General features: G+C 38.7%; 1 protein-coding gene across 3 annotated transcripts in view; it reads left to right on the top strand.

The window, feature by feature from the left end:
- The window catches only part of LOC115759156 (polycystic kidney disease 2-like 2 protein), a 57,705-nt gene that overhangs the window by 25,261 nt on the left and 8,174 nt on the right, over window positions 1-24,270 (top strand). For 2 of the 3 annotated variants that reach the window (XR_004017503.1, XR_004017502.1), the window contains 3 exons: window positions 45-95; window positions 164-320; window positions 19,628-19,691. Coding sequence is in view for 1 of the 3 variants with exons in the window: in XM_030700011.1 (XP_030555871.1) it covers window positions 45-95; window positions 164-266 (154 nt within the window). In the remaining 2 variants the exon portion in view is untranslated. Of the gene's footprint in view, window positions 1-44; window positions 96-163; window positions 354-19,627; window positions 19,692-24,270 lie in introns of those variants that run through there. The other variant, XM_030700011.1, reaches the window with a different exon arrangement.

Here is a 24,270-nt window from a genome sequence, read left to right as displayed (position 1 = left end):
AAGGTGCTTCCCTGAGACCAAAGTTCAATATTAGTTTATTGCAGAAATCCGGTCACCCTGACACAGACTGAATACCTGCCCAGACGCATAGAATGGTGGGTGTTGTCGTTAATTGCCAACTAGGGTATCAAGAATGTACATAATTTACCACACTCTTTTGCAGTGCTGCAAAGCGCGTTAAAGCTTTGGAAGAGGTAACTGGCCCAGTGCTAAAGCGCCTCATTGGCTACTATAACACGTTTCGCCGCGAACAAGACCAAGAGTAAACATAGATATTTCTGGCCTAAGAGGAGCTTAGCTAAGCCCAACTTTTATATGAGGTAATTCAGTATTCATAAAAAATTATTTTTCTAATTAAGAAATACTAACCAATTTATTGTTTTTATTTATCATTTGGGAATATTGAATGAACGTAACTCAAACATTTATAACAAATAAATTCATATATGCGATTATTAAATTGAGTGATAAGGTTGAATGGCAGAAAATTTTAAATTTTGGCCGATCTACAATTGGTTTTTAGTTAAATAATAACAGAATTAATAATTCTTCCGAATAATTCTGGTTTCTTATCAAGTCTTTGGGTACCGACGTTTCAACCTGCATACGAACTCATTTTCAAAGAACCGTGGCCCGATTTAGAGTACATTTTTCCGATTGACTTTAAATCCTTTATGCAAGGCACTGTATAAGAAATTAATCGATAAGCCCTTAGACCGACTAGGGAAAGTTCAGATTCACTGATGGAATTTAATTTAAGAATAGCGGCACCCTATCACAAGCGTCTAACAAAGAAATTAACTTTTTATATAAGCGGAAGTTTTTATAATTTCAATTTGGTAACCTGCAATCCAGAGTGGAGACTCTGCCCCGCCTTTGTGCGCTGCACTAGAGAGCTCATTATGCGCTTTGTAATCCCTGTTTATGTGCCATAATGCTTATAAGTAGAAATAAAATAATAAAAGGCATGGGAAAAGGGCGAAACGGGAAAAGGAAATGCCGCACAAACTGAAATATGAAAGCGCAAATAATGTTTAAACAATTTGTTGTCCTTTCGTCTGATTTAATGACCAGTCGTCAAGTGGAGCGAACTTCATCCTCCTCCCCTCCCACCCCCAACCCCTTGCCTATGTTTCGCCCAGTGCCGATTGGACGCTCGTTTCCATCTGGACAGTTCTGACTCTGCTTGTCGTTATAATTTGCAAAACTGCGCACAAAAGAGGAACAAAAGCTAGCAAGAGTGTATGAGTGAAGATTGGCTAACTAGAACATACCCTGAATCCGTTCAACATATCCAAACCAAATTTCCAAATTTTCTGTATCTTCTATGTCTCAAAAACAATATATTTCAATATACCGGAAACAGGAGAAGATATCGACTTAGTATCATCCTGATCCGGAACAAACGTTCCTAATAGGTTGTGACATATATCCTTTCGTCTGTTACCTACATTTCCACAAAACTTATATACCCCTGCACAGCTGAAGCAGGGTATAACAGGGAGGCAGAAAAAAAATCAGCAAAAAAAGGAAAGAAATTAGTAATAAAATGGAGAGCAAAGTAAAATGGCCGGAGGAGTCTGAGCGGACGGCGAGCAACTTGTTGCTCCACGCGCTGCTCGGTAACAGGATGCCACTTCTTGTTGCCAGGCATGCTGGTGATTTCCTGTGAGGCGTCTGCCTCGGCGATGGCGGCGGTGGCATCGGCTTTAGCTTTGGCTTTGGCGTTGCCAACTTGCAACTGGCGACTGACGCTTCCTGCAGCATCCACATCCACGGCGCGATATTATTATTGCTTTTGCCATCCTTTTCATACACTAACAGCATGTATTAACATTTTGTCGCATAATGTGTAACTGCATATTCCCAAAGTCAAGCATACATATATGCATATTCTTGAGGTTTTTACTCTTTGCGTTGCTAGTAAACAGATTTAATGCCGATCAATCTTTGGTTTTGGTTTATGTTATGTAATTGAATTATTATAGTCGATATCCAATTGTGGCATATGAACTACTCTTTGAAATATACAGGGGCTTATTATTTTTTTTACAAAACCAGTTGAAATTGTAACTATGTTATTGTAATTTTGAAAGTTCGAACTAAATTTGTATATATTTTCTTGTTTATAGCTTCTGTTTTGCGGCATTCTTTTATTGCTTTTACAACTTTTGGTTAACAAATGTATAATACATTATAGAAGATACCAACTCTGTAAATGTATATTCTCAACAGCTGAGTCTTTAGTCTAAACGTATTTGCTTTGGCTCACAATTACATATTGTTACGGAGTAGATTTAAGTTTGAATCGCACAATATTTGTCATTATGTAGACCTATAAATATATAGCGATATATATGTTTATATTGCTAAGGGTATTTATTAGTCGGTTCTCTGTTAACTGTTTGTTTTTAGTTTTTTCTTTGCGCTGCTTTTAAGTTATTTGCTGCTCTGTAAAAATTATTATTTTCATTCTAGGAGTTGTGTGGCAAGTGGCGAGTTCTGTTGGCCGTCCGACACCCGTTCCCCTTGCACCACGTACCCTGCTCCCAGCTGGCTACCCGGCTTCTTCTTGCCACTTGAATGACTCATTAAGAGTGATTTCATTTTTAAAAACCTTTTTCTCGCTGCGGTTGCTGACGGCATCGTCGGGCTTAGCACGTTATCAGCAGTCAGAGCCGTGTTCTCTTGGCCTCGTTCCTCTATCTCAATCTGCCTCTCTCGCTCTCTCTCTCTCGTTGGGTTTCTCTATCTTCGTGCTGTTGTCTTTTATTTAATTTACTTGGAGTTTACGTTTTTAATTCGCTTAGCTACTTTTGGCTGCACCGTCTTCTGTCTTGCCTCGGCGTTGCGCTTCCTTTGTGCGTAAATCCTTCACAGAGAAAAAGGGACATTTGCCTGCCAGATAAGCGCTCTGAGTCACTCGGAGCTGCTGTTCTCGTTCTTGCTGTTGTTGTTGTTGTTGCTGTTGTGCTCGTCCAGCTGCCTAAACGACTTGACAGTTACTTTACGTAATAGGATACAAAATTGCATTGCTGCTGCTGCTGCAACTGGAACATCAGGAACAGCCACTTGAATGTCGCTTGTTTGCCTTTTGTCAGCTTTTTTACCTAATTCCCCAGATTAGCTGCATTATGCGCCACGCTGGGCGCATAATAACAACCAGCCCAGACGCAGGCCTAACGCCAACGTCCCTCCTCCCGCCCATGTTGTCATCGTACCCGTTGTCGTTGTTGCTGTCGTTGTTGCTGTTGCACATATGAGTGGCCACTTGAGCAACAACTGTAACTGCAACTGCAACTTTAACTGCAACTGCAACACCGGCAGCAGAGGCGATAAGTGATGACTACTAAATGGACCCACGCACAGCACGACGCGATATGCCCTTTGCCGTTTAAACCCACACGCATTAAGCAAAAAAATATGTGAGAAAACTTAAATGTGCACATTAAACAAGTTTGTTTTAATAATTAAATATTGGGTCAAGCATTTAACAGAATTAAATAGACTTATAAATAATAAAAGTTCGCTTATTAGCGAAGCAAAAATGTCTTCCAAACTAAAAGTTTTTATCTAAGATTAACGTGTTCATACAGATAGACATGGTTAATTCTGGCCAAAAATACACTGCTACGGTCTGATATACATTTCCTTAGTTCGTAATCTTAAACAAACAATCTGAAAGGGTTGAAGGTGAAAAACATAAACATAACATTATTATTAAAAAAGTATGTATAGATGCATAATCATCAAAGTCGGATATATTTATTAGACCCGGGCTCAAGGCTATTTTCTAGTTGGGCTTCATTTGCGATAAGAGAATTCACAATTACACACGCATATATTCAAAATGGTGCAGACTTCATTAAGCTCAGGTCCGTAAGTTAATTTTTCTTAGTGCATGCACACACACACTTTCACACACACACACTCGATTAGCTTTCATTTCAGCGGGCGTTTGCCAGTGGCCAATAAATTTCTATTTAACCGTGGACAGCGACTGAAATAGGGGCAGAACTAGTGATGGAGGAGGGAGATGGGGGGTGATGAGGGTGTGGTGGGGTCGGGTTCGGGGTCTAGGAACTAACTAACGGCTACTGTCGGGCCGCGAGCTGAGCTCCAATGAAGCGGCACGTGGAAATGCTTATAATTGCATCCGCGGCTCCCTCCTGTGCTGGGAGTGAAGCTGGCACGGGGCACATGCAGCAATAATTTTGACGGTTGATTGATCAAAGCAGCAGCCGGCGATGTGGTTGTTGTTGTTGTTGCCGCTGTTATTGTTGTTATTTACTGTGTTTTTTTTTTTATCGGTGCTCAACAGCAGGGCAACAGCAGCAGATAGCCGCTTATTTACTTAACTTGGTAACAGCTATTTTACATGCCTTTTATTCATCAAGCGCACATCAAGCGCTGCAACATTGAGGGTTGTTGCAAGAGACAATTTACAAGATACAGATACACTGCTGCTGATACATAGATGTATCTGCAAGTAGCTGCTACAACAGCTGACTCGATTAACTGGCCCTCTGTCTGTGTGTGGACTGCGCTCCGCTGCAATAAATCAAATTTTGAATCGCCTTTGAGCCAAGTTAAATTGCCAGCCGGAAGCCCGAGATGCGGGAGTAACAATCCATTATTGATTGCACTCTACACAACAGTTTATCAATAGTTTGAAGTAGGTTTTTCTTAGCGGAAAATCAAATACAATATATTCACGGACTTACAGCTAAGTCAATTGCTGAAAGGAAACGCCATTCGGAATATTTAAAATGATTAAAGTATCTCGCTTGGCTTGGAGCTAGAGATTTCTGGGCAGCATTAGCATGTGTTGTGTTTGATTACAAAGGGTATTACGATTTTAGAGCAATATTTTGAAGATTTTTGCTCTCTAGTTTCCTCTGCCAAAGAAATTTAAATTGCGTAATACATTTAACTCTATATTACTTTCTATTTATTGGTTAATTTGTTTAAGCTTTTAACAAAAAATATAAGTAGTTTTTCGATTTCTTTACTTTTTGTTTAATGTTGCTAACTACTTAGTTTTATATCACCTATCGCATTGCAAAAGAAACAAACCCGAGCATTACTTATATAAAAGACAGACAAAAGAGGGTTCCATATTCTTATACCCTTGCAGAGACTATTAAAATTATGTCATGAGGCGTATCACATGGTAACATAGAGTCATAGAGTAACCTCGGACACCTAGTTAATCGGACTACTATATAAGATGATTCCCATACATATCAGGAATTTGCAAATTGCCCTTGTTAACTTGCTAACTCAAACAGAGTAAAAACTTATTTAAAGTACAACTGAAAAGCATTATATTTTAGCTTGCCAAACATTTTTGTAATGTTAACAAGTTACAAATTACAAAGCTTTCTTTTATATATTTCAATACAGATAGTTAAAGTCTTAGGCATGTCATATTTTCATTTATTTGATTTATTTTTGTTAAAATCTGAAAAAGCTCAATTGAAATAATTCGTTATAGGCATTCTATGCCAAATATACGTACGCATTTCTGCTACCAATTATGTGTGCATTTTCCTGTCAGTCCTTAAACAGTCTGTAGTGCAAAATACCAAACCAGAAATGCACTCGATATTGGCAAATATGTACAATTGAAGACAAAAAGCAAAATTTCTGTTTTAGATGAAGAAATTCTTCGATAAATTCGCAACATTGTCGCAGAGCAATCAATGCGAATATTGTTTTGCTTGTTTCCATGTGAGAGCTCTATAAAAATGCTGCTGTGCTCAATGTTTTGTTACCTATGACCTGATCTACTCTTTATGCAAGTCACACACACACACACACATACACACACACACTAGCAGAGGGGGAAGCGTACTGTGTGCAACTGTTGCAAGCAGTTGGGGCAAAAACAAAGCCACAAGGCTGTGGGTGTGCACGTACGAGTATCTGAAAGATACACAAAATACACACAAAACACCGAGTGCGAGTTGTGGGCACGGATTTTGGCTTAGGCAAATGCAGCAAATGTAGCTAATAAAACAATTATGCAATGCAGCAGCAGCAGCAGCAACAACAACAATCAGTTCGATGCATTGTGATGGCCTTCCACTGGCAACATCATCATCTTCACCATCCTCGTCAGCGGCAACAGCATTGTTGCCGTTGTTGCCTTTGTATGCCATTGTCTGCCTGGCGGCCAGTAACTGTAACGATGCGAAAACTAGGCGCAACTACATGTGTGTATCTGTGTGTGTGTGTGTTGGTTGCATGAAAAGTATGCCAAACAATGGCGCCTCCAATGCTAGGCCACAAAGGCCGCTTCGCGCCAGTCCCAAGCCCAGGCTCTGGCTCTGGCCCATGCCCATCCATGCTCAGGCCCCACCTCTCCGACTAATGCATGCGAAATGAAATGCAGGCGGCTCATAGCCATCAGCTTTTGACTGCAGCATAAGTTACATTTCGGACACCAGCCGAGTTAGCAAGATGCCCAGACAAAGGCGTCCAAACAAAACAAAAGAAAAACTCAAATAACAGTCGGCTAGTTACAATTGCTCAACTGGGATATATCCTATTTAACCAGCTTGTTACAACCTACGACACACTTTGCTGTATCAAATATTTATTAATCGTGTGACTAATGCCTTTCTATTGATTTGCCATGGACTGTTGGCTGGCGCTCAATATATGAACTAATTTTGATATTTAAATGCGGTTATAAAAGTCCCTCATCAAATTTTGAGCTCTAGTTTTTATGGCGCCTAAGTTCGTTAGTTTAATGCTGTTGAGCATAGCCTAATTAGATCGATATTTTCGGAAATGTCTCTATACATTTAAGCAGCATGAAAACTGATAAAATGAGAGTAAGTTTTTAAACCTTTTCATACTAATGGTTTCTAAGTTGTTTGCTGAATTAAGCTCTTAAGTCTTTAAGGTATATGTGATTGTAAAAATAAGCACCGATTCCTAAATCAATTTGGGCATGCATCAGGTAGCTGAGAGCCCATATACCGAATATACTAGTTCGAGCTCTATAAATCGTTAAGATATTTGGACTCCCACCTAAGACACGCATGGACATATTCGATTCAAATGAGATTCTGATTGTTGAATCCATATTCAAATATATATTACTTATACATTCATATCATTAACATAGGCTTGCATACATTTGGTATGTGCAATCCCCAAGATTGAGATCCTAGCTAATACAATTCTTGATGTAAATGGGTTTAGCTAGACATATGATTTTTAATCTGTAAATCTGTCTTTTATAGAACATGTGTCAATTTGTATGGTTTGTCAAGCTATTGACTGCTAGCGCTTTAAGTTCTTTCTATTATGTCCTTGCCGTAGTACACGAGCTATTTCTATTTGGCATAGTTATAAAGTGTGAACCCCCGATGAGAATTTAGGTAGCATATAGGGTATACAAATTTTCGTTGTAATGAAACTGGCTCGCTGCGCTCATCGTCCATCGTCCAGCGTACGTCGTCGCATGTATCTTTTAGATAATCTTCATTTCTCGTTTGCGGCTAATGGCCTGGCACTGGCACTGGCTATGGCCAGGGCACTGGAACTGGCCAGGGCACTCAAGGATATCGCCTGGCATTGCTCTTGCTGTTGTTGTTGCTGTTGCTGTTGCTTTATGACCATTGGGGTACGCAGCACTTCACTATCTTTTTACTCTTGGCTCTCTTAAATGGGACACGTTGCGGTTTCCTCTGCGTTGATGACTAAGTGAGCCGTGAGGCCAGAGTCGAGTTTTAAAGCCAGTTTCAATGCATTCGCTACTTGCCTTTTTGCGGTTTCACATGCTCAAACACAGGCGCACACACTCATGCATCTCTCACTCGTCCAAACACACACGTGCATATTTAGAGATACTCAAAATGAGATACAAAGATACATTTGGACTTCCTACCATTTCAGCTGTTTGGGTTTGATGGGCGGCACACACGACGAGCCAACGTTGCGCTCAACAGGACGGACAACCCTTCAGACTGAGAACCTTCTCATACTCCCAGTCCCAAAACGCAGTCATGGCTCCAATTCCAGAACGGGCCGCTTCCTGGGGCTGGGCTCAGCTCGACGACTATGCCGAAATGTGTGCCAGCAGGCCGGCCGAGGTTTATTTTTTTCGCTGTTTTTTTCTTGGCTCGTTTTCATCTTCGCAAAATGTGCATTGAAATTTGAGATATTTGCCTTGGATATTACTACAAAAGGCCGGGCCTAAGGAGCGGCGGCATAACCCGACCCAACCATCATCTTACAGTTAAACGCATCTTTTCTCAACTCTTGTCGTCTTCGTCTGGGCCTTTCGTTTCGGGTCTTTGTCGCGTGGGCGTCAGTTAAGATTGGCTTTTATTTTGGCTTGCCTGCAGATCTTTGGCGACGACAACGACAACGATAGCAACATCGGAATGTGGCTGAGAAGCGGCTTTCATAATTCTCATATATTGGCTTTTGTCTTTCAAGTGTGTGGCGACATCGCCCAACCAGGCCGCCTGTAACACTGGAAGCTCCAACTTTTATGTGGGCTCAATGTGATATTATTGTATTAATAAGCCACGATTATTTTCTTACAAAGAAAAAACTGACAATGCTCGATGCTGCAGCTGCCAGTTACTGGGAAATCTGTCTATTTTCGGAACGCATTGCACCGAAAACGGACTTGTTTTTCTTGCAAAAAATTGATATTTCCACAAAAAACTTCCGATATGACCAGAAAATAGAAGCAAATATTTCCTGAAAATAAATTTTAATGATTTTATATCAACTCAATGTGTAGTACTATAAATGATTTATTTTTTAATATATTTAAAATATAATACATAAAGTTTTAGTATACTCAATATAGAAAGGGTATGATGTTTTTGTGCAAGTGTATGCAACAAGCAGAAGGAAGCATCTTCGACCCCATAAAGTATATATATATTCTTGATCTGCATCAGTAGGCGAGTCGATCTAGTCGTGTCCGTCAGCACATCTGTCCGTCGGACTATTTCATTTTCTTTTAAGGGTGTAGCATACTGTGCTGCTGTGTTCATTCCATGTGAGCCTGCGATGTACGTCTTGATGCTTGAGGAGTTTAACTTGTAAAAACACTCTTGGCCTCTGCGGATGGCAAATGTGGAGCATGTCGACTTTCGCCTGTCGATGGCAATTAGCCGCTTGGATGTCCACGTCTGAAAATATTAGGGAAACGTAAGAGGCATATTATTTTAACGATCGAACATTTAAATTAAAGCAGCATTGCATTTTAAATAAAAGTATTTTAATTTACTTAAATCACAGATAAATTTTATTGACATTTTTATTTTTGATGTAGATGCAGATAAAATGAAATTTCATTTTCAACTTTTAAATTAAAATTGCTCAATTAATTGGGAATATGAAATTCTTAAAATATTTTACTAAAGTAACAAAATTGTCTGAGCATTTGTTGGTTGGTTTATTGACAATTCTTAGTTTCATACAAATTATTTAAAATTATTGACAAGCAGCTTAAACAAATAACTTTTGCAAAACATTTCTTTATATAAAAATAGAATTTGCACATTTGATTCATATTTAGAAAATGTAAGCGAGCAAAACGACTTTTCCAAACATGAATGAACAGCAAAATTCAAATAGAATTATTATTATTAAGTTCGTGCTGTGATTTCTATATAAAAGCTGGGTTTTGCTTTTGTGTAAGTTTTATTTATAAATGGAACATGATTTATTCTTGAAGCCCCATCATTTGGTTTACTGCACTAATATGAACTCTCTGGGACTAAGTTGGCATTTTATAAAAAGCATATATAACCATAAAGCAAACACAGCTATTCAATATAAAATTCCCTCTGCGATTGAGACATGTATTATTCAGGAAATCCCCTTTGAAAATTCAATTGTATTCCATTTCATTGTCCGTTGCTCAGCGCATAAAAAATATATATATTTAATTAAAATTAAAACGCACAACAGCCACGAATTAAATAAACAACTTTTAATTGAGCTCGACAAAAAGTTTAAGCAAACATTGCAAAAATGCAAACGTCATGTGCGATATATACAACATAAATGCTATACATGATTGCAAATATATATCGACATATAAAGAGGCTGACTCGATTTCATATATTGTGTGCCCATAAACCAATTACAACAAAAGCAAAAACAGAAGTACACAAACAAAAGTAAAAATTAAAAATAAAAAAGGAAACAATAATAATAACTGAGTGTGACACATGGCAAGGAAATGCAATTAAAAAATATGCCTTTTAATTGGCCAACGCCGTGTGGCCCCGGCTCCACCTTTCGCCCACCTGCCGTGACATTAATTTGAGTTAGCTTCACACAGACAATTGCAATGCCCACATGTTGTAATCCGAGAAGTGCGACGGTATTTCGAACACTCTTACAAGACATTAAGAATTGGTGATCAAATGTTGCTAAAGAAATACTTCAATTTCTTTTACAAACATCATCTTAACAACAAATTTTTAAAATTTTTCCCAATTATTTGTAATATATTTATATACATATGTGTATATCTTATTTTGACAATTTATTTTTAAACCTTTTTTAATTTTTATTAAAATATTAATGCCCATTTGCTTAGTTTCATCTTTGATATACTAGAGTATACAGTCTCCGAATGTTAAAATTTTTAAAAATACTTTATTTTATAAACAAACATTTTTTATTTATATTTAAATAATATTGTATATCCATTTGGTTAGCTTCGACTAAATTAATAAGGGTATTCAGCCTTCGAAAGACAAAATGTTTTGTTCAGTCATGAGCTTTAATTTTTTGTGGAGCGAAAGTTTCGCCAATCGTAATTTGAGACACTTATTAATCATAAAATAATGGTAAGAGGGGGAGGGAGCTCAGCATCAAGAGATCTGTGTTATTGTCACATGGAGCGTCTGTGTGGGGCGCCTCTTAAATCAAAAATCCGCAAGCTGCATGCGGCTCAGTAAATAAAATTGATGGTCTCTGCATTTGGCCGATTGGCTGAGTATTGTTTTACCAAAGGGTTCGCCAATAATTTGTAACCATATGCAGCAGGAAATTACAAGTCGTTGAACTAGAGTTTCATCGGGCCGGCATTTCAGAAGGGGATAAATGCCTGAAATGGGTGTGTAAAGGAAATGAGTTTGTAATATTAAAATAGGAATTTTAGATTATAATCTATACATTTTCTGCATGTAGGCAAGAGAAGAACGCCTTGACAAAAAACAAATTTGGTTTCGGTTACGATCAGCAATCAAAATTAAAATGAGTATATACAAATTATTTAATTATTATCTATGTTACATTTATGATATCCTGACCAAACTCGACATTTATAAGTTTTACAATGATGCTTACATTTATGAAAAACCCTTACCAACAAAAGCACGATCAGTCGAAAAGTAGTTTGAAATATAAAAACCTTTTTTATATTCAGATAACTTTTCAAAATTCGTGATTTATTAGTTCCACTATGATCCGCATCTCATCAACATCTATAAGCAAAATCTTATCAATAACCTATATATATCTATAGCTGCTACTGGAAAGATCGGTCGAATAGTAGGATCTTATACCTTGAAATTTATTAAATCTTCGGAGTGCCGCAGATTTCCTTACTTTTTCGCAATAATAATTGTTGAAATAAATATAGGGCCTATAAGAGATATCAATCTAATTATTAAGTAAAGTATTTGATATATTCCATCTTGTAGAAAACCTTGGTGTTTATATAAATTATTATTAAAAAAAAAGAGTATTTTAAATAATTATCATAAACTACCACATCTTAATCGTAAACTCTATTAAAAGCTTTTTAAACAAATTTGAAATGTTGTAACTGAAGCTCACAGAGCAGAGTATTTAAGAGTGCATAGCTTAGCCAGAGCACAGTTCTGCTCTGCGTGCCACATATGAGGAGAAATAATAACCCAACCCAAGCCTATGAAAATTGCCTTTGCTTCACTATCCATCCACGCCGCAAGCCCTGCTCCCCAGTTGGCCATCACATTTTTAGCATTTGACCCTTTTGGCCTCTTTCCCACATCCTCTGACCATTTGCACAACCACTTCGAGCTGTGGCAAGGCTCCCATCATGGCCAGCAAAAAAAAAAGAAGAAAAAAAAAGAAAAAAGCATTACCCAAACATTACATAGCCTACCCCTGATGCTGCGTACCCCCCCATTTAGGCTGTCCTTCATTTGGCATGCAAATGCGCAGATCGAACTGATAACATCAGGCCAAAATGTAAGAGGAGCGGGTGCGGGCGACGGCGGGCGGACTGCATAGTTTTTGTTTTTGGTGTGCAAATAACAATGCCGCCAACAAGCGGGAAGCCTAGTCAGAGTATCAGACAACGGCGACGGCGACGGCGACGGCAATTGCAAGAGCAACAAAGTGGCAGACAAACTTTGCAGAACGCAGATAGTTTCGCAAATTAAATTGCGCAGATGGGGCAGACGAGGCAGACGAAATTGGGTCATCATCATCATGAGGATCATGAGGAGGAGGACAGCAGCGGCAAAAACCATACATATGTATAAAAGCCAATAGGCCAAAAAAGTGCCAACGCGAAGCCGTCAAAAACGGCAGCGGCAACAACAACAACAACAACAACTGCCATCAAGCCATGATGTGGCAACTGCAACACTTTCGCTAACAAGCCGCCACAAACAGCCAAGTTGTTGCCACGTGGCGCTGTCTGTCCTGACAGCCGCCAAATGTGGCCCGAGGTCGCCAACAGCGTTGTGGCTCTAACTGCAACTTTGACTTTAGCCCATGTGCAACTTGCCACGTGCAACGTGCGCGGCCAGCAATGTGCAATGTTGTGCGTGCATAAAACATCAGCGCCGCGACCCACAACCCCAGCCCAAAAAAAAAGAAGTCCTCGCACCCACATGGCGCAACGCATAAAGTTTGGTTATAAAAATGTTAACAACGCTGTCAACGACATGTCGACGAGAGCGACGTGCAACAGCAACAACTGCTGCACCAACAACAACAACAACAACAACAGCAGCAACAACAACAACGACGACACTGATCACTGGGCTAAGTAATAAAGTCTCAAGTTAGTTGCTGCTGATGGCAACTCTGGCAGCGCTGCGCGAGAGTTGCCTGCATCAGCTATGCAAAGGAAAATACACACGTGTGTGTGCACACACATACACACACACACTCACATACATTGGCACACTCACATAAAACTCGCATTTTTATGGCAAGTTTTCGAAAATGAATTTTTGATCAACTGCAGCAAAGTTCAAACGCACACACACACACCCAGCTGCTCACAGTCATGTGTGTGGGTGTGTTCGAACATTTCTTTGAAACGGGCAGCTCAAAACGCTCCACATGCCACTTAAACTTGGACGCCGCCTCCTCCTTAAATAGCCAAAGAGAAAAGTTCGCAATGAAAACTTAAGAGACTCCATTAAATTTCATGTGTTTGGGTTTCAATATAAAATAAAAGTTGTTTTGGCAACCATCAACCATATATACTAATCGAAACTAATAGAATGTTTGCTTAAAGTGAAAGGTTTGAAGAGAAGAATATGTATTATATATAAATATATAGATCGAAGCTGCAAGCCAAAAGGAATTATCGGTTCAAGCTCAGTCTGGGACTTCTTGAATTTTTCTTTGAGTCTAGGTTTTTGTTCAAACCCTGCTTGTTCATATAGTTGATTAATTTTTTTTTAACAATTCTATTAACAGTTTTTTAATGCAGGCTGTTATTTATTGCAAATCGTTCATATGCGAACTGAACTTGATCTTGGCATCACTTAGATAAATACAATAATTGGGGGCAATGTTCTTTATACTTTAGAGCTATGTCTTTTTGCCTTAAGCCAAACCATTTCTTAATAAGTTTAATTATTTTCCTAAATACAAAATGAATCAAATGTCGATTTTATTTATTTATTTTTAAATTTTCTTCTCTGTATTCTTTTATATCATAATAATGCATTCACACGACTTTCCTTGGGAATAAACTCTGCAATTGTTCATATAATATTGCATAAAAAAGAATATACAACATATGAGAAGTTCTTTTTCTCTTTCCTAATTTGCCTTCACATTGTTCTATTTCTTGTTTTTTCTTACCTCTCGAATAATTAATTTGTTTCACGCTGCTCGATTTTCATTAAATGTATAATACATTTGCACTCCATAAGCTACTCATTGCCTCACAATACCAGAATCGATTCCATTGTCACTTTAATTTGCACATTCGGTTGTCAATAGAAAGAAAGAAAGAAAGAAAAAGTGACTGACTAGCTCATATTTTAGATTTCATATCAATCAATTTGCAAATATTCGATATGATTGCCACGAATATTTTGCTCATTGGCTTGCTAGCTCAATTTTGAGCACACACCCAAGCACTTATACACACACTGGCACATACACAGACGCACACGCACACACATTTACTGAAAAGCCACTGACAGCTAGACCCCAAACCAATGGCCCATTATCAAAGCAAAAGGCGTTTGCCCAAGCTACTCTCACACCTCGAAACTCATTTGGTTGGTCGGTGGTTACTTTTACCATTTGCCTTACGGCTGCTGCTGCTGCCTGCTGCCTGCTGTGGTTTTGTAGCAGCTTCCTTTGTGCCCCACCAGGCGAGAGCCAAGGCTGCAGTCGGGCAGAGTGAGTGGCGAACCATCAGCTTTGCTTTCTATTACACTTACATGACACATACGCACACATGCACGCACAAACACAGGCAGACAATTGTCGCCCCACATTGACCCCGAGATGAAAAAAAAAATGTCTTACATAGCTAGGAAGGAGGGTTGGAGGGTTTTGGGGTGGCAAAAACCGAAACGTTGTAAATTCATAAAATTTGCTGTTTGATGCGTTTTCAAGTAAATTGAGTTCCAACCCTCAACGAAGTGAAATGAAATAAAAACCACACCATACAGCGACCCCAAAGGCGCAGACCCTCAAGCGAAAGGAGCAAAACCGGGCACAGCAGTGAGAAGCGTGCAGAGAGAAGCGAGACATTTGGAGAGATGAGTCGAGACGCGTTGGCGACGCACGCCGCATGTTAAATGTCATTTTTATAGCGCTTTGATTATATTTTCTATTATCGAAGACATTTCGGCAACACACACACAACCCTCAAAATGTTTGGTGTGGCAAATAACAGCCCCCAACCCACTTGACGGAGCCACTTCGCAGAGCTTAGCACGTAAGCCACTGCGAAATATATATAGTATATACGAAAAAAAAACAGACGAGAGAGAGAGAGAGAGGGTGCGGGAATTGAAATGTGAAATCAAATTAAATTAAATAACATAAGCATAATAATATGTAATAATAAATGATAAATTATGTGAGTCTGTCCAACGCGGCGTATGCATAATTTTACCAATATATAAACCAAATGTAATCGCATTGAGTGAGGCGCCGCACACACACACAAACACACATGCACACACACATCACATTTTTGCATAACAAATCAATGCTGAAATATTAAAATGCATTTGCCGCAAACGAGACAAGCAGCAGCAACAACAACAACAACAAAAACAACAGCAACAAGCAAACAATAAATAACTAAAATTCATGTTTAAATTTCATAGAACTGGCAGAGAATGGAAAATATTTGCATTTCCTAACAGATATTGAGACATTGAGCACTTGCAGCAAATGCAAATTGTTGCTGAACATAATCAAGCCAGCCATGCTACATGCATGCTATATAGTATCCATATCAATACACACACACACAGACACACATGTGCACTATCTATAGGCTGAGCGCTGCTTTAATTATGAGTGAAAGAGATAGCGAGTGTGTGTATGCGTGTGTGTGATAGGAACAAAGGCTTATCAATTTTGCAGCTTCATTTGGTAAATTCGTAAAACCGAGCTCCCTGTCTGTGATTTTTGTGTCACCTCCCCCGTGGGCATCTTTGACGGACATTGGCCCTGGCTCGGGCTCAACCTAATCTAGATGCATAGCACAATGTCCAAGTGCTCGGCATAGTTTGCTGACAAAGGTTATGCTTTATATAAAAGAGAAAAGAATAAATTGCGAAATTTATCTAAAATTCTCTTGAATCACATTTGCCAATTGCACTGAAAATCGTTCAATTTAAAAGCTATAATTATAGATACATACTCTTATTGCATACGATTATTTATGCCGTTTTTGTTTTCATTTCTGCGTAAATACATTTGTGTATTACATTTAATTTATTTGGTTTGGTATTATTCATATTATTTTATTCATAGTTCGTAGTATCCATATTTCTGACATATTTCGAGGCTCTCTGTTCTCTATTTAGATTCTGATCAAATCTTACGGGCTTTTTTCTTTTAAGTTGGCAAGATAATTTAATTTTTCATTATCTTGAAAAGCTATTGCATTTTCCACTGATATAATGTCTACATAATTTGAATGAGTAATCCTTTTTGGAAAACTATCGGACCTGTTCCATATTTCGATTTCGATCAAACGGCTCGGATTTTGGTGTTCCTTATTTCGATTGTCGTTCTCAGAAGTTATGCCTTCGACTTCTGTTTTACTTAGTAAATAAAATAAATATATATTTATTATATTTAATTTTTGGTAATATTACCCAACCCTCCGCGTCACACTTCGCATGACAAAGCCCATTTCTACTCAAACAAAAGTGTATTTATAAGTGAAAAATTATAAGGCCAGCTTGCGAATTCCATAGTTTTTCTTCGGAGCACTTGAAGCATAAATATCAAATAAACACAAAAACTAAGAGTTTGATATTCTCTTGTATTTTATTTTTGCATTTTATGCCTGACTGCAAGGCCGGCCCAATGCGTCCTAATGCAGATTTAAGGGGTGACTGGCTTTCAATATTTGCCATACTTTTAATTTATACATCAATTACTCTAGTCTATTTTCCGTTTGCTGAACAACAACAATTTCTTGCTGCCGCAGAGAAATGTGTTTTGCTTATGTCTCCGTGTTTGTGTGTGTGTGTTTTTCTGGGGTTTTTTGGGTTCCATATTGGGCAGAGCTCAACATAATCCGCTTGGCGCTTGCCGCTTAAATGCAAACAAGTGTACTTTTATGTAAATACTAATAGATGATTATGTAGTTGAGCAAACAACAACAACAACAACCATAACAATCGGTCACACATAGTTAAATGTAGACAAAGTGCACTCAACCAAGAGGCAAAGCTCGTTTGTAGTCGAGCATTTTCATTGTATTTGTTGTTGCCTCGAGGTCATTATATATCGAGAACAGCAGTTGCCAAAATGTTCCCAAAAGCTTTTGTGTGACAAGTTCAGAGGGATCGCCGTGAAGGGGGGCGGGCCGTATACAAGCTAGTAGGGACTAGGTGCAGGTCAAGGGGACGGGCCCGCTTGCATTACATGCTTCAATTACAACAGCTACAACAATAACAACAACAACACAGAAACAAAAGTAACGACAATGGACAGCAGCATTGGGTATTGTCGCATTGTGGAAACAAAACATGGAAATACGAAAAAAAAGAACCAACATATATCATGCATAGTTGCGCATGCTAATGATGGACTATGGATACCCCGTAAACAGTAGAAAAGTATGCCATGAGAATGTGAACAATTCTGAATAATTATAAAAATAGCAAAAGAAGAAGAAACGCGAAACGTTAATAGTACAAAATATACTTCATTTAATAGAAGCATGTGCGAACATGCACAAAAAATATTGCATAAGAAAAACGTATTTTTATTTGAAAGCTCCAACACCATAAAATTAAATACCTTGTAGACAAATATATATCGAAACTCCTTTATGCATTCCACACACAGGGTATTTAAAAAAAGTAGTAATAAAAATCCTAGCAAGAGGGACATGAAAATAAATGTCATTGACTAAATGACAAATATCTTGACAATTTTTTTTGTTATCGTTGTGGGCTGCATAAAGTACAAACACATATAAATACAATTTATAGATATGCATATCTATAACTGTGTGCAAGTGTGTGTAAGTAAGCGAGTGCATGTGGTTGTGTGTCTATGTGTGTGCATGTGTGTGGGAGAGAACAAACAAGCATGTAAAACAATCCATAAAGCCAAATAAAAAAGCGTCAGAGACAAAGGCAAAAATGTTTCAATATTTTGCAAATGTTTGCAAGCGTATTTGCTTATCAGTGTGTGTGTGTGCTTAGATGGCGTGTGTGTGTGTGGGTGTGTGTGAGTGTGTGGGTGTAAGCTCTAGTGTAGTTGTCAAATTAGTGAGAAACACAGAACAGTGGGTGCTTGTGCGCGGGGTCAGGGCTCGAGTTGAATGCAGTACCAAAATATACACACAAAAGCTTTTTCAGCTGTCAAAGACAAAATTACAAATGCGGCCAAAAACCAAAGGCGAAACACACTGAAAACCAGACGAAAGGCTGTTGACTAAATGGCAACAGCTACGACAACAACAACAACAACAAGAACAGGCGACAAACAAGGGCTAGAAAGGGTTCCTGACTGGTGATTGACCTGTTCACAGAAAAACGACTAAACAAAAAAACGAGAAGCTTTGTGCGACGCTCAAAAGTAGGCAACGTATTTTGCATGCGAGTGCACAGATTCTATTTTATAAGGATAATTGAAATTGATACTGAAATCCTTAAGGAATATTGTGGCTTTAATATGCAAATCACATGGTTTCTTAAGTAGACCATAATTGGGTCGGATCTGTTAAGCAGCATTTGCTGTGCGAGCACTTTGTCGATTTAGTTCAATTTGAGACTTACAAAATCTCAGCGACTGTTGGGCCTAGACTTGGATACTTCGTGAGAAGGCTATTCAACACAAATAAATAGAGTTCCAGCTGCACAGCTGACATCTCTCTTTGTATATTTGGAATTTTATACAATATATTAATGTCAAACATTTAATAAGCCACAAAGGAGAGGCAGGTTGTTATGCTTTAAATATATAATTTTATAAGCTAGTGAGTAAGCTAGCTTAATTGAAACTAATTCCCATCTTTTTTTTAAATCACACACTTTTATGTAAAGCATAGATTTAAACTCTAAAGCAAATGATTGTCAACATTTATTACAAAACAAGAAGATGACAAATGTTAACGAGTTGTATTGGGAATCAAATAATGTGTATGATGTATGTGTGTGTCTCAGTATGTCTATGTTTACCACATCCGCTTCTTAATACAGCCCTTCTATGAGCTTCTCATGAAATCAAGTATGACCTGCAGCTGTTCAGGCTTTGATTTTTAATTTGGAAATTGAAATGTTGTGTTCGCAATTCTGTAAATTGTAATTATTGGATATATGCATTTATTTGTTTGTGTGTGGATATGTAGGCATATTTAAGTGTATATGTGTTTATGTTAATATAGGTTTGAGCACATGTCTGAATATATATGCTTATCTATGTATGCATGAATATATGTATGTATATTAGTTGGGCTTGTTTTCTAAAACGGTGCTGCAAATTTAGAGTAAAAGTAGACCTAAATATTGTCCTTCTATGCGATTCTCATGAATTTAAGCCGACTTTCAGAGTTTCATGCTTTGTTTGCAGCGATGTGCTGGCAACCTAATATTATCGCTGTTTATATTCACACTCAGCTTTTTCTATTTCTTTCTCCTGCTGTTTTTTTAATACACCCCCTACTTCTTATTTCTTTCAGTGATGTGCATCTCCTGATAAAACATAGCCATAAAGTAATCGTTCGTGTGTCTATAAATACTTGGGTAAGTACATATTTATACATATACATATTTATATATGGAAATAACATTTATGCTAGCGCAATTGACCTGGATTATATATATTATTATAAATATTATATCTTCGACCACATGTGCTTGATCAGCACTAATGCCCAAATTAATTTATTAAGTGAGAAGTTATTTAAATACAAATATTTATATATCTATTTATTATACAATTCTATTTGTAGACACTGTGCGGTTTTTATAAGTTATGCAAATAATTAATGCATACTTACGAGCACGCAGCCAGACCAATGGCATTAACCAAAATTACACGAAATGTCTGGCCTTCAAGCCGATTATACAGAGCAGGCTCGCTTAACTATATGGTGGATTAGCATGTAAAACATCATTTACTCAACCAAAGGGGCGTTATAAGCTATTGTTAGAATGTGGTGGGCGGGCTGAGGCGCTGGTTGCTGGAGTTGGCGTTGGCGTTGGGTTCAGAGTTCAGCAGCAGCAGTAAAATGCTTCACGCCCCTCAGTCAAATCAGTGATAGACACAAAGGCAAACAAATGCGACAACTAAATGCGATAAGGATGGGTAAAATATATATTTATTTTTTTACGAGACGCAACGAACAGCAGCTAAAGGTCAAAGTGCAGCTACGTTTACGATTACCAGGCGCATTTATTATTCATTAGATGTATACGAAAACATGCAAACTACACTTCACACTCAACACACACACACACGCACACACACACACACACACACTCACTTACTGACTGAACAATAATAAATATTGTAATGGCTCGTCGAACAAATATAAATTGACACATAGATAAAGTTTCTGGGCGTCGGCTGTTGCCGCCCAGGCAGACATTGTTCATCATGATGATGATGATGATGATGATGAGGTTGTGGCCGATGATGTTGATGCTATTGTTATCAGCCAAAGAAATGATATTTCAATATCATATGTGTATTCGTGTGCTCGTCTGTGCCGTGGCTATTGCCGTGCATTCGAGCTGAGGTCAGTTGCCTGCCCTTGTTGCGGCTCAATTTAATTTCTTCATTTTGACCTTTTTATGGCCTTTAAATGTCTATTTCGAAAATTTTGTTGTCAACTTTGTCATATTGCTCATTATTTTTGACAGTTTTACAGCCCGTTTTCTATTTAAAGCACTCTTGTTTCTCTTTAAGCTTTTGTCTTAATTAAGACTTGAAAATAATTAAGCTGTGCAAGTATAACATTTATTTAACTTTTGTTTTCTGCATTTCTTGTACCCAACTTTCTAAGTATTTAAGATTGATATCTAAACGCTCCACTGTTTTACATTACTTAACGCTTAAAATTCTCAAAGAGTTATTGCGGCTAAAAACTGACAAGCGATTGATGGAAATGTGCTGTTGATAGAACCGCGGAGTTCTTGTAGGAGCTACTAGTTATAACCTTAGTATAAACAAGTAAAAGGGATTCCCTGAACCTTCTTTCTCTTAGACCTAAAGCATTTTCTCGTGCTTTTTTTATAAATTATTTGCAATCGATTTTAGCATATATATTTTAAATTTTAGATTAAGAACCATTTATACTTTAAAAATGAGAAGACATATTTAATAATGTCTAGAGCTAGGGTTAAGCATCTCTACTTAATCAAACCCCTTGTAATTGATGACTTCAATAATTGTGAAAAATATCGTTGCAATCAAATTTCAAGAAATGCATAATCTTAAGCGCAGTTGAATATTTATTCAACCTCGATTACTCATTATTATCGCCCCGATTGAGTCCAAGTTTGTCAGCTTAGCTTAACTGAGTTAACTTTAAGCACTCTTCTGCTCTGCAACCATTGAAAATGGCTCAAAGGGGGTATGATGCTTTAGTGGAAGTGAACTGGCAGAAAGAGACTAACTGGATCAGGATGACGAGCTGAGTCGATTCTTCCATATTTTATATTCTTCTATTTCATACACAGAACGAGTTTAAAGCCTGCCAATCGAATGAAGCTATTTCCCTTTTTGAATACCTCCCCAATTTCCCCCAAAATTGAGAAAACTCTCATTCTTAAAGGTAGAGCCTTGCGCCTATATAAAGGCTTTTGTGTGTCATATTTAAGCCCTAAAAATTGCATTATGTTTGGATTGGATAAACAACGAAGTTATTATAAGCTAACCTATAGAAATTTGTTTGTTACATCAGCTTGGCTCTAGCTTGAGGGTATCTCTAAGTCGAGCACTTCCGACCAAAGCAGTCTTCTCTCAATCTTTTTACTCTTACTGCCATTTGAAGGCATAGAAATTGACCCAAAATGGTCTTCAATTGCCGGCTTGATTTCACTCCATCAGCTTCTAGCATGCAACCTCGAATTCATTCCATACCTGACCACGACCTCAAGCACAAACAATGCTACGTTTCTGACACCCGTCTCCTAGTCCAAGTCCAAGTCCAATTCCGATTACCAACTTTGCCATTGCAGTTGGCCAATGCCAGCGGCAACAGGAATAGCAGCAGCAGCTCCATAGACAATATTAATGATGCACAATTGTCAAGAACTTTCACTTGGGCCTAGGCCACTTGAAATGTGGCCGGGGCAGGTCTGTTGCTGCAGCCCCTTCCGACAGCTGCATTGACCCACTGTGCAACGTAACCGCAATGACACGCGTCGTTTGTGTTTTTGTTGCTGTGGAAAACTCTCTTTCAGCTCAATTGAGACGCACTCTAATGGCAATAATTATGCGGCTGATGACGAGCCCAGCAGTATGACTGAAAGAACGAGAGAGCAAATCCCCATTAAAAAGACAAAAACGATGATTGAGTGTGCGTATTTTGGGTCTCAATGCGGCCACAATGCCACTGCTCAGGGGGTGGAGGGGGGCAGGTAGCTGTGTGGGCGAGGGCGAAGGCGGCTTTCACCACAAAAGATGCTGCCCGAGAACGTCAAGAACGACGATAATGCACTTCAAGAGGCTGCGGCAACGGCTCATTGTGTCTGCCACAAAACTCCCCACAACAACCCCTGCCACCCCAACTCACCCCACTCGGCTGCAGCTGCCCTGATTGCTTGCCCCCTTTAACTAGACTAAGTTCCAATTATTTGTGCGGTCGATGCTCAGTGGGCGGACAGGAAGTGGGCGGCGGGCGGCGGGCTGGCGGGCGTTAGCTTTAAAGCGCTGTTAAAAAGCTGCTGGTTCGGGTTGGGCGGCAGCGTTGATGGGCGTGGCTGTCGACGGCAGTTGTTTGCAGGAAATGGCTTTTTTGCTACTATGTGCGACTAGCATTTGCCACTGCCCCGGTCCCTCATTATACCCTGTACTCATTAAATGACCAACAAGCTCGTCAACTGGCAGCGATTTTTTTATTTATTGCATTATTAGATCTATAAAAGCAACAAGCCAGAATAGTTATTGACTTAACGGGAATTGAACCTTGACTAAAAAGTAGCCTCAACGTGAATCGAAAAAGAAGATCTTCCATAAATTCAAAATATAAATATATAAATATATATGTAAATAAAATTATAAAAAAATGCAATTGCTCTATTGAAAGTTGGAAAAATTGTAAAAACCCAGGTTCGAACCCCAATTGGCTATGAACTTTAACTTATTTGTCAATCGATGCTCTTCTCTATCTCTATCTCTTGCGCTCTGAAGCAAAAAACAAAGAGAGGCAAAGAGAATAAGAGAAGAAGAAGAGTTAGTCAGACTGATAATTATATTGACGCCTTATGTATTAAAAATGTTCAAATTAAAGGTGCGTGCTTTTTACAGAGTATCTCCGGGTCAAGCTGGCCTATCAGTTTTTTTTTTTCTTAATTTTTTTCCACTTTGTGTGTGCTCCATTTTGTTGTGCGCATTGTTGTAATTGTTGTTGTTGCGGTTTTGACTTATGTGCGCGCTTAATTGTTGCTAAGAAGTGAAAATCAACGGCAGCACCAGCAACAACAACAACAACAACAACAACAGCAGCAGCAACAGCAGCAGCAGCAACAGCAGCAGCAGCAACAGCAGCAGCGGCAGCGGCAACAAAAGGGAAAATAAATCCAGCAAAAGCCGCTGCTCTCAAGTGGTGGGCGGCAGCCAGAGGAAATGGGCGTGCATGGAGGGGGCAAGGAGAGCAGAGCCGGGGAGGGCACTGGCACGGCTGTGCGGTCGATTAATGTGACTACCGTCTTGACTTAATTTCATTTTCGTTGCATGCATGCCCGGATTCAGGACTGTGGAACCAGAGCCGAACCGACGACCTACACATAAAGAGAGAGAAAAGCTATGCTTATGGGGCAGAGGGGGGTATGGGCGCGGGGAAGTTTGCTTTGGGAATGGTTTATGCAGCGCGCGCAACTGAGCCGCAATCATTTGGCCGTTTTTGCATATTTTCGTGCAGTTTTGCAGTTTGATGGTTTCTTGCTGGCAGCGACAACGTCTGCAGTGCGCACACTGGGCTAAACTTGATATGTATTGGTGACAATTTTATAAGGTCCAATATTTATGCTTAATAAGGTCGAAGAAAGTAATTAAGTTAATCACAGATGATAAGGTAAATCACAGGAAAGGTTAAAACTTAAATTTGATCGATTTATTTGAAAATATTCGGTAGCTTATGTATTTTTGTTGTTC

Source organism: Drosophila novamexicana, unplaced genomic scaffold, assembly GCF_003285875.2.
Source record: "Drosophila novamexicana strain 15010-1031.04,08,12 unplaced genomic scaffold, DnovRS2.1 tig00000193-arrow-pilon, whole genome shotgun sequence".
NCBI classification, from domain to species: Eukaryota; Metazoa; Arthropoda; class Insecta; order Diptera; family Drosophilidae; genus Drosophila; species Drosophila novamexicana.
Note: the sequence above shows the minus strand (reverse complement) of the source record. Positions and strands in the feature narration are given on the sequence as shown.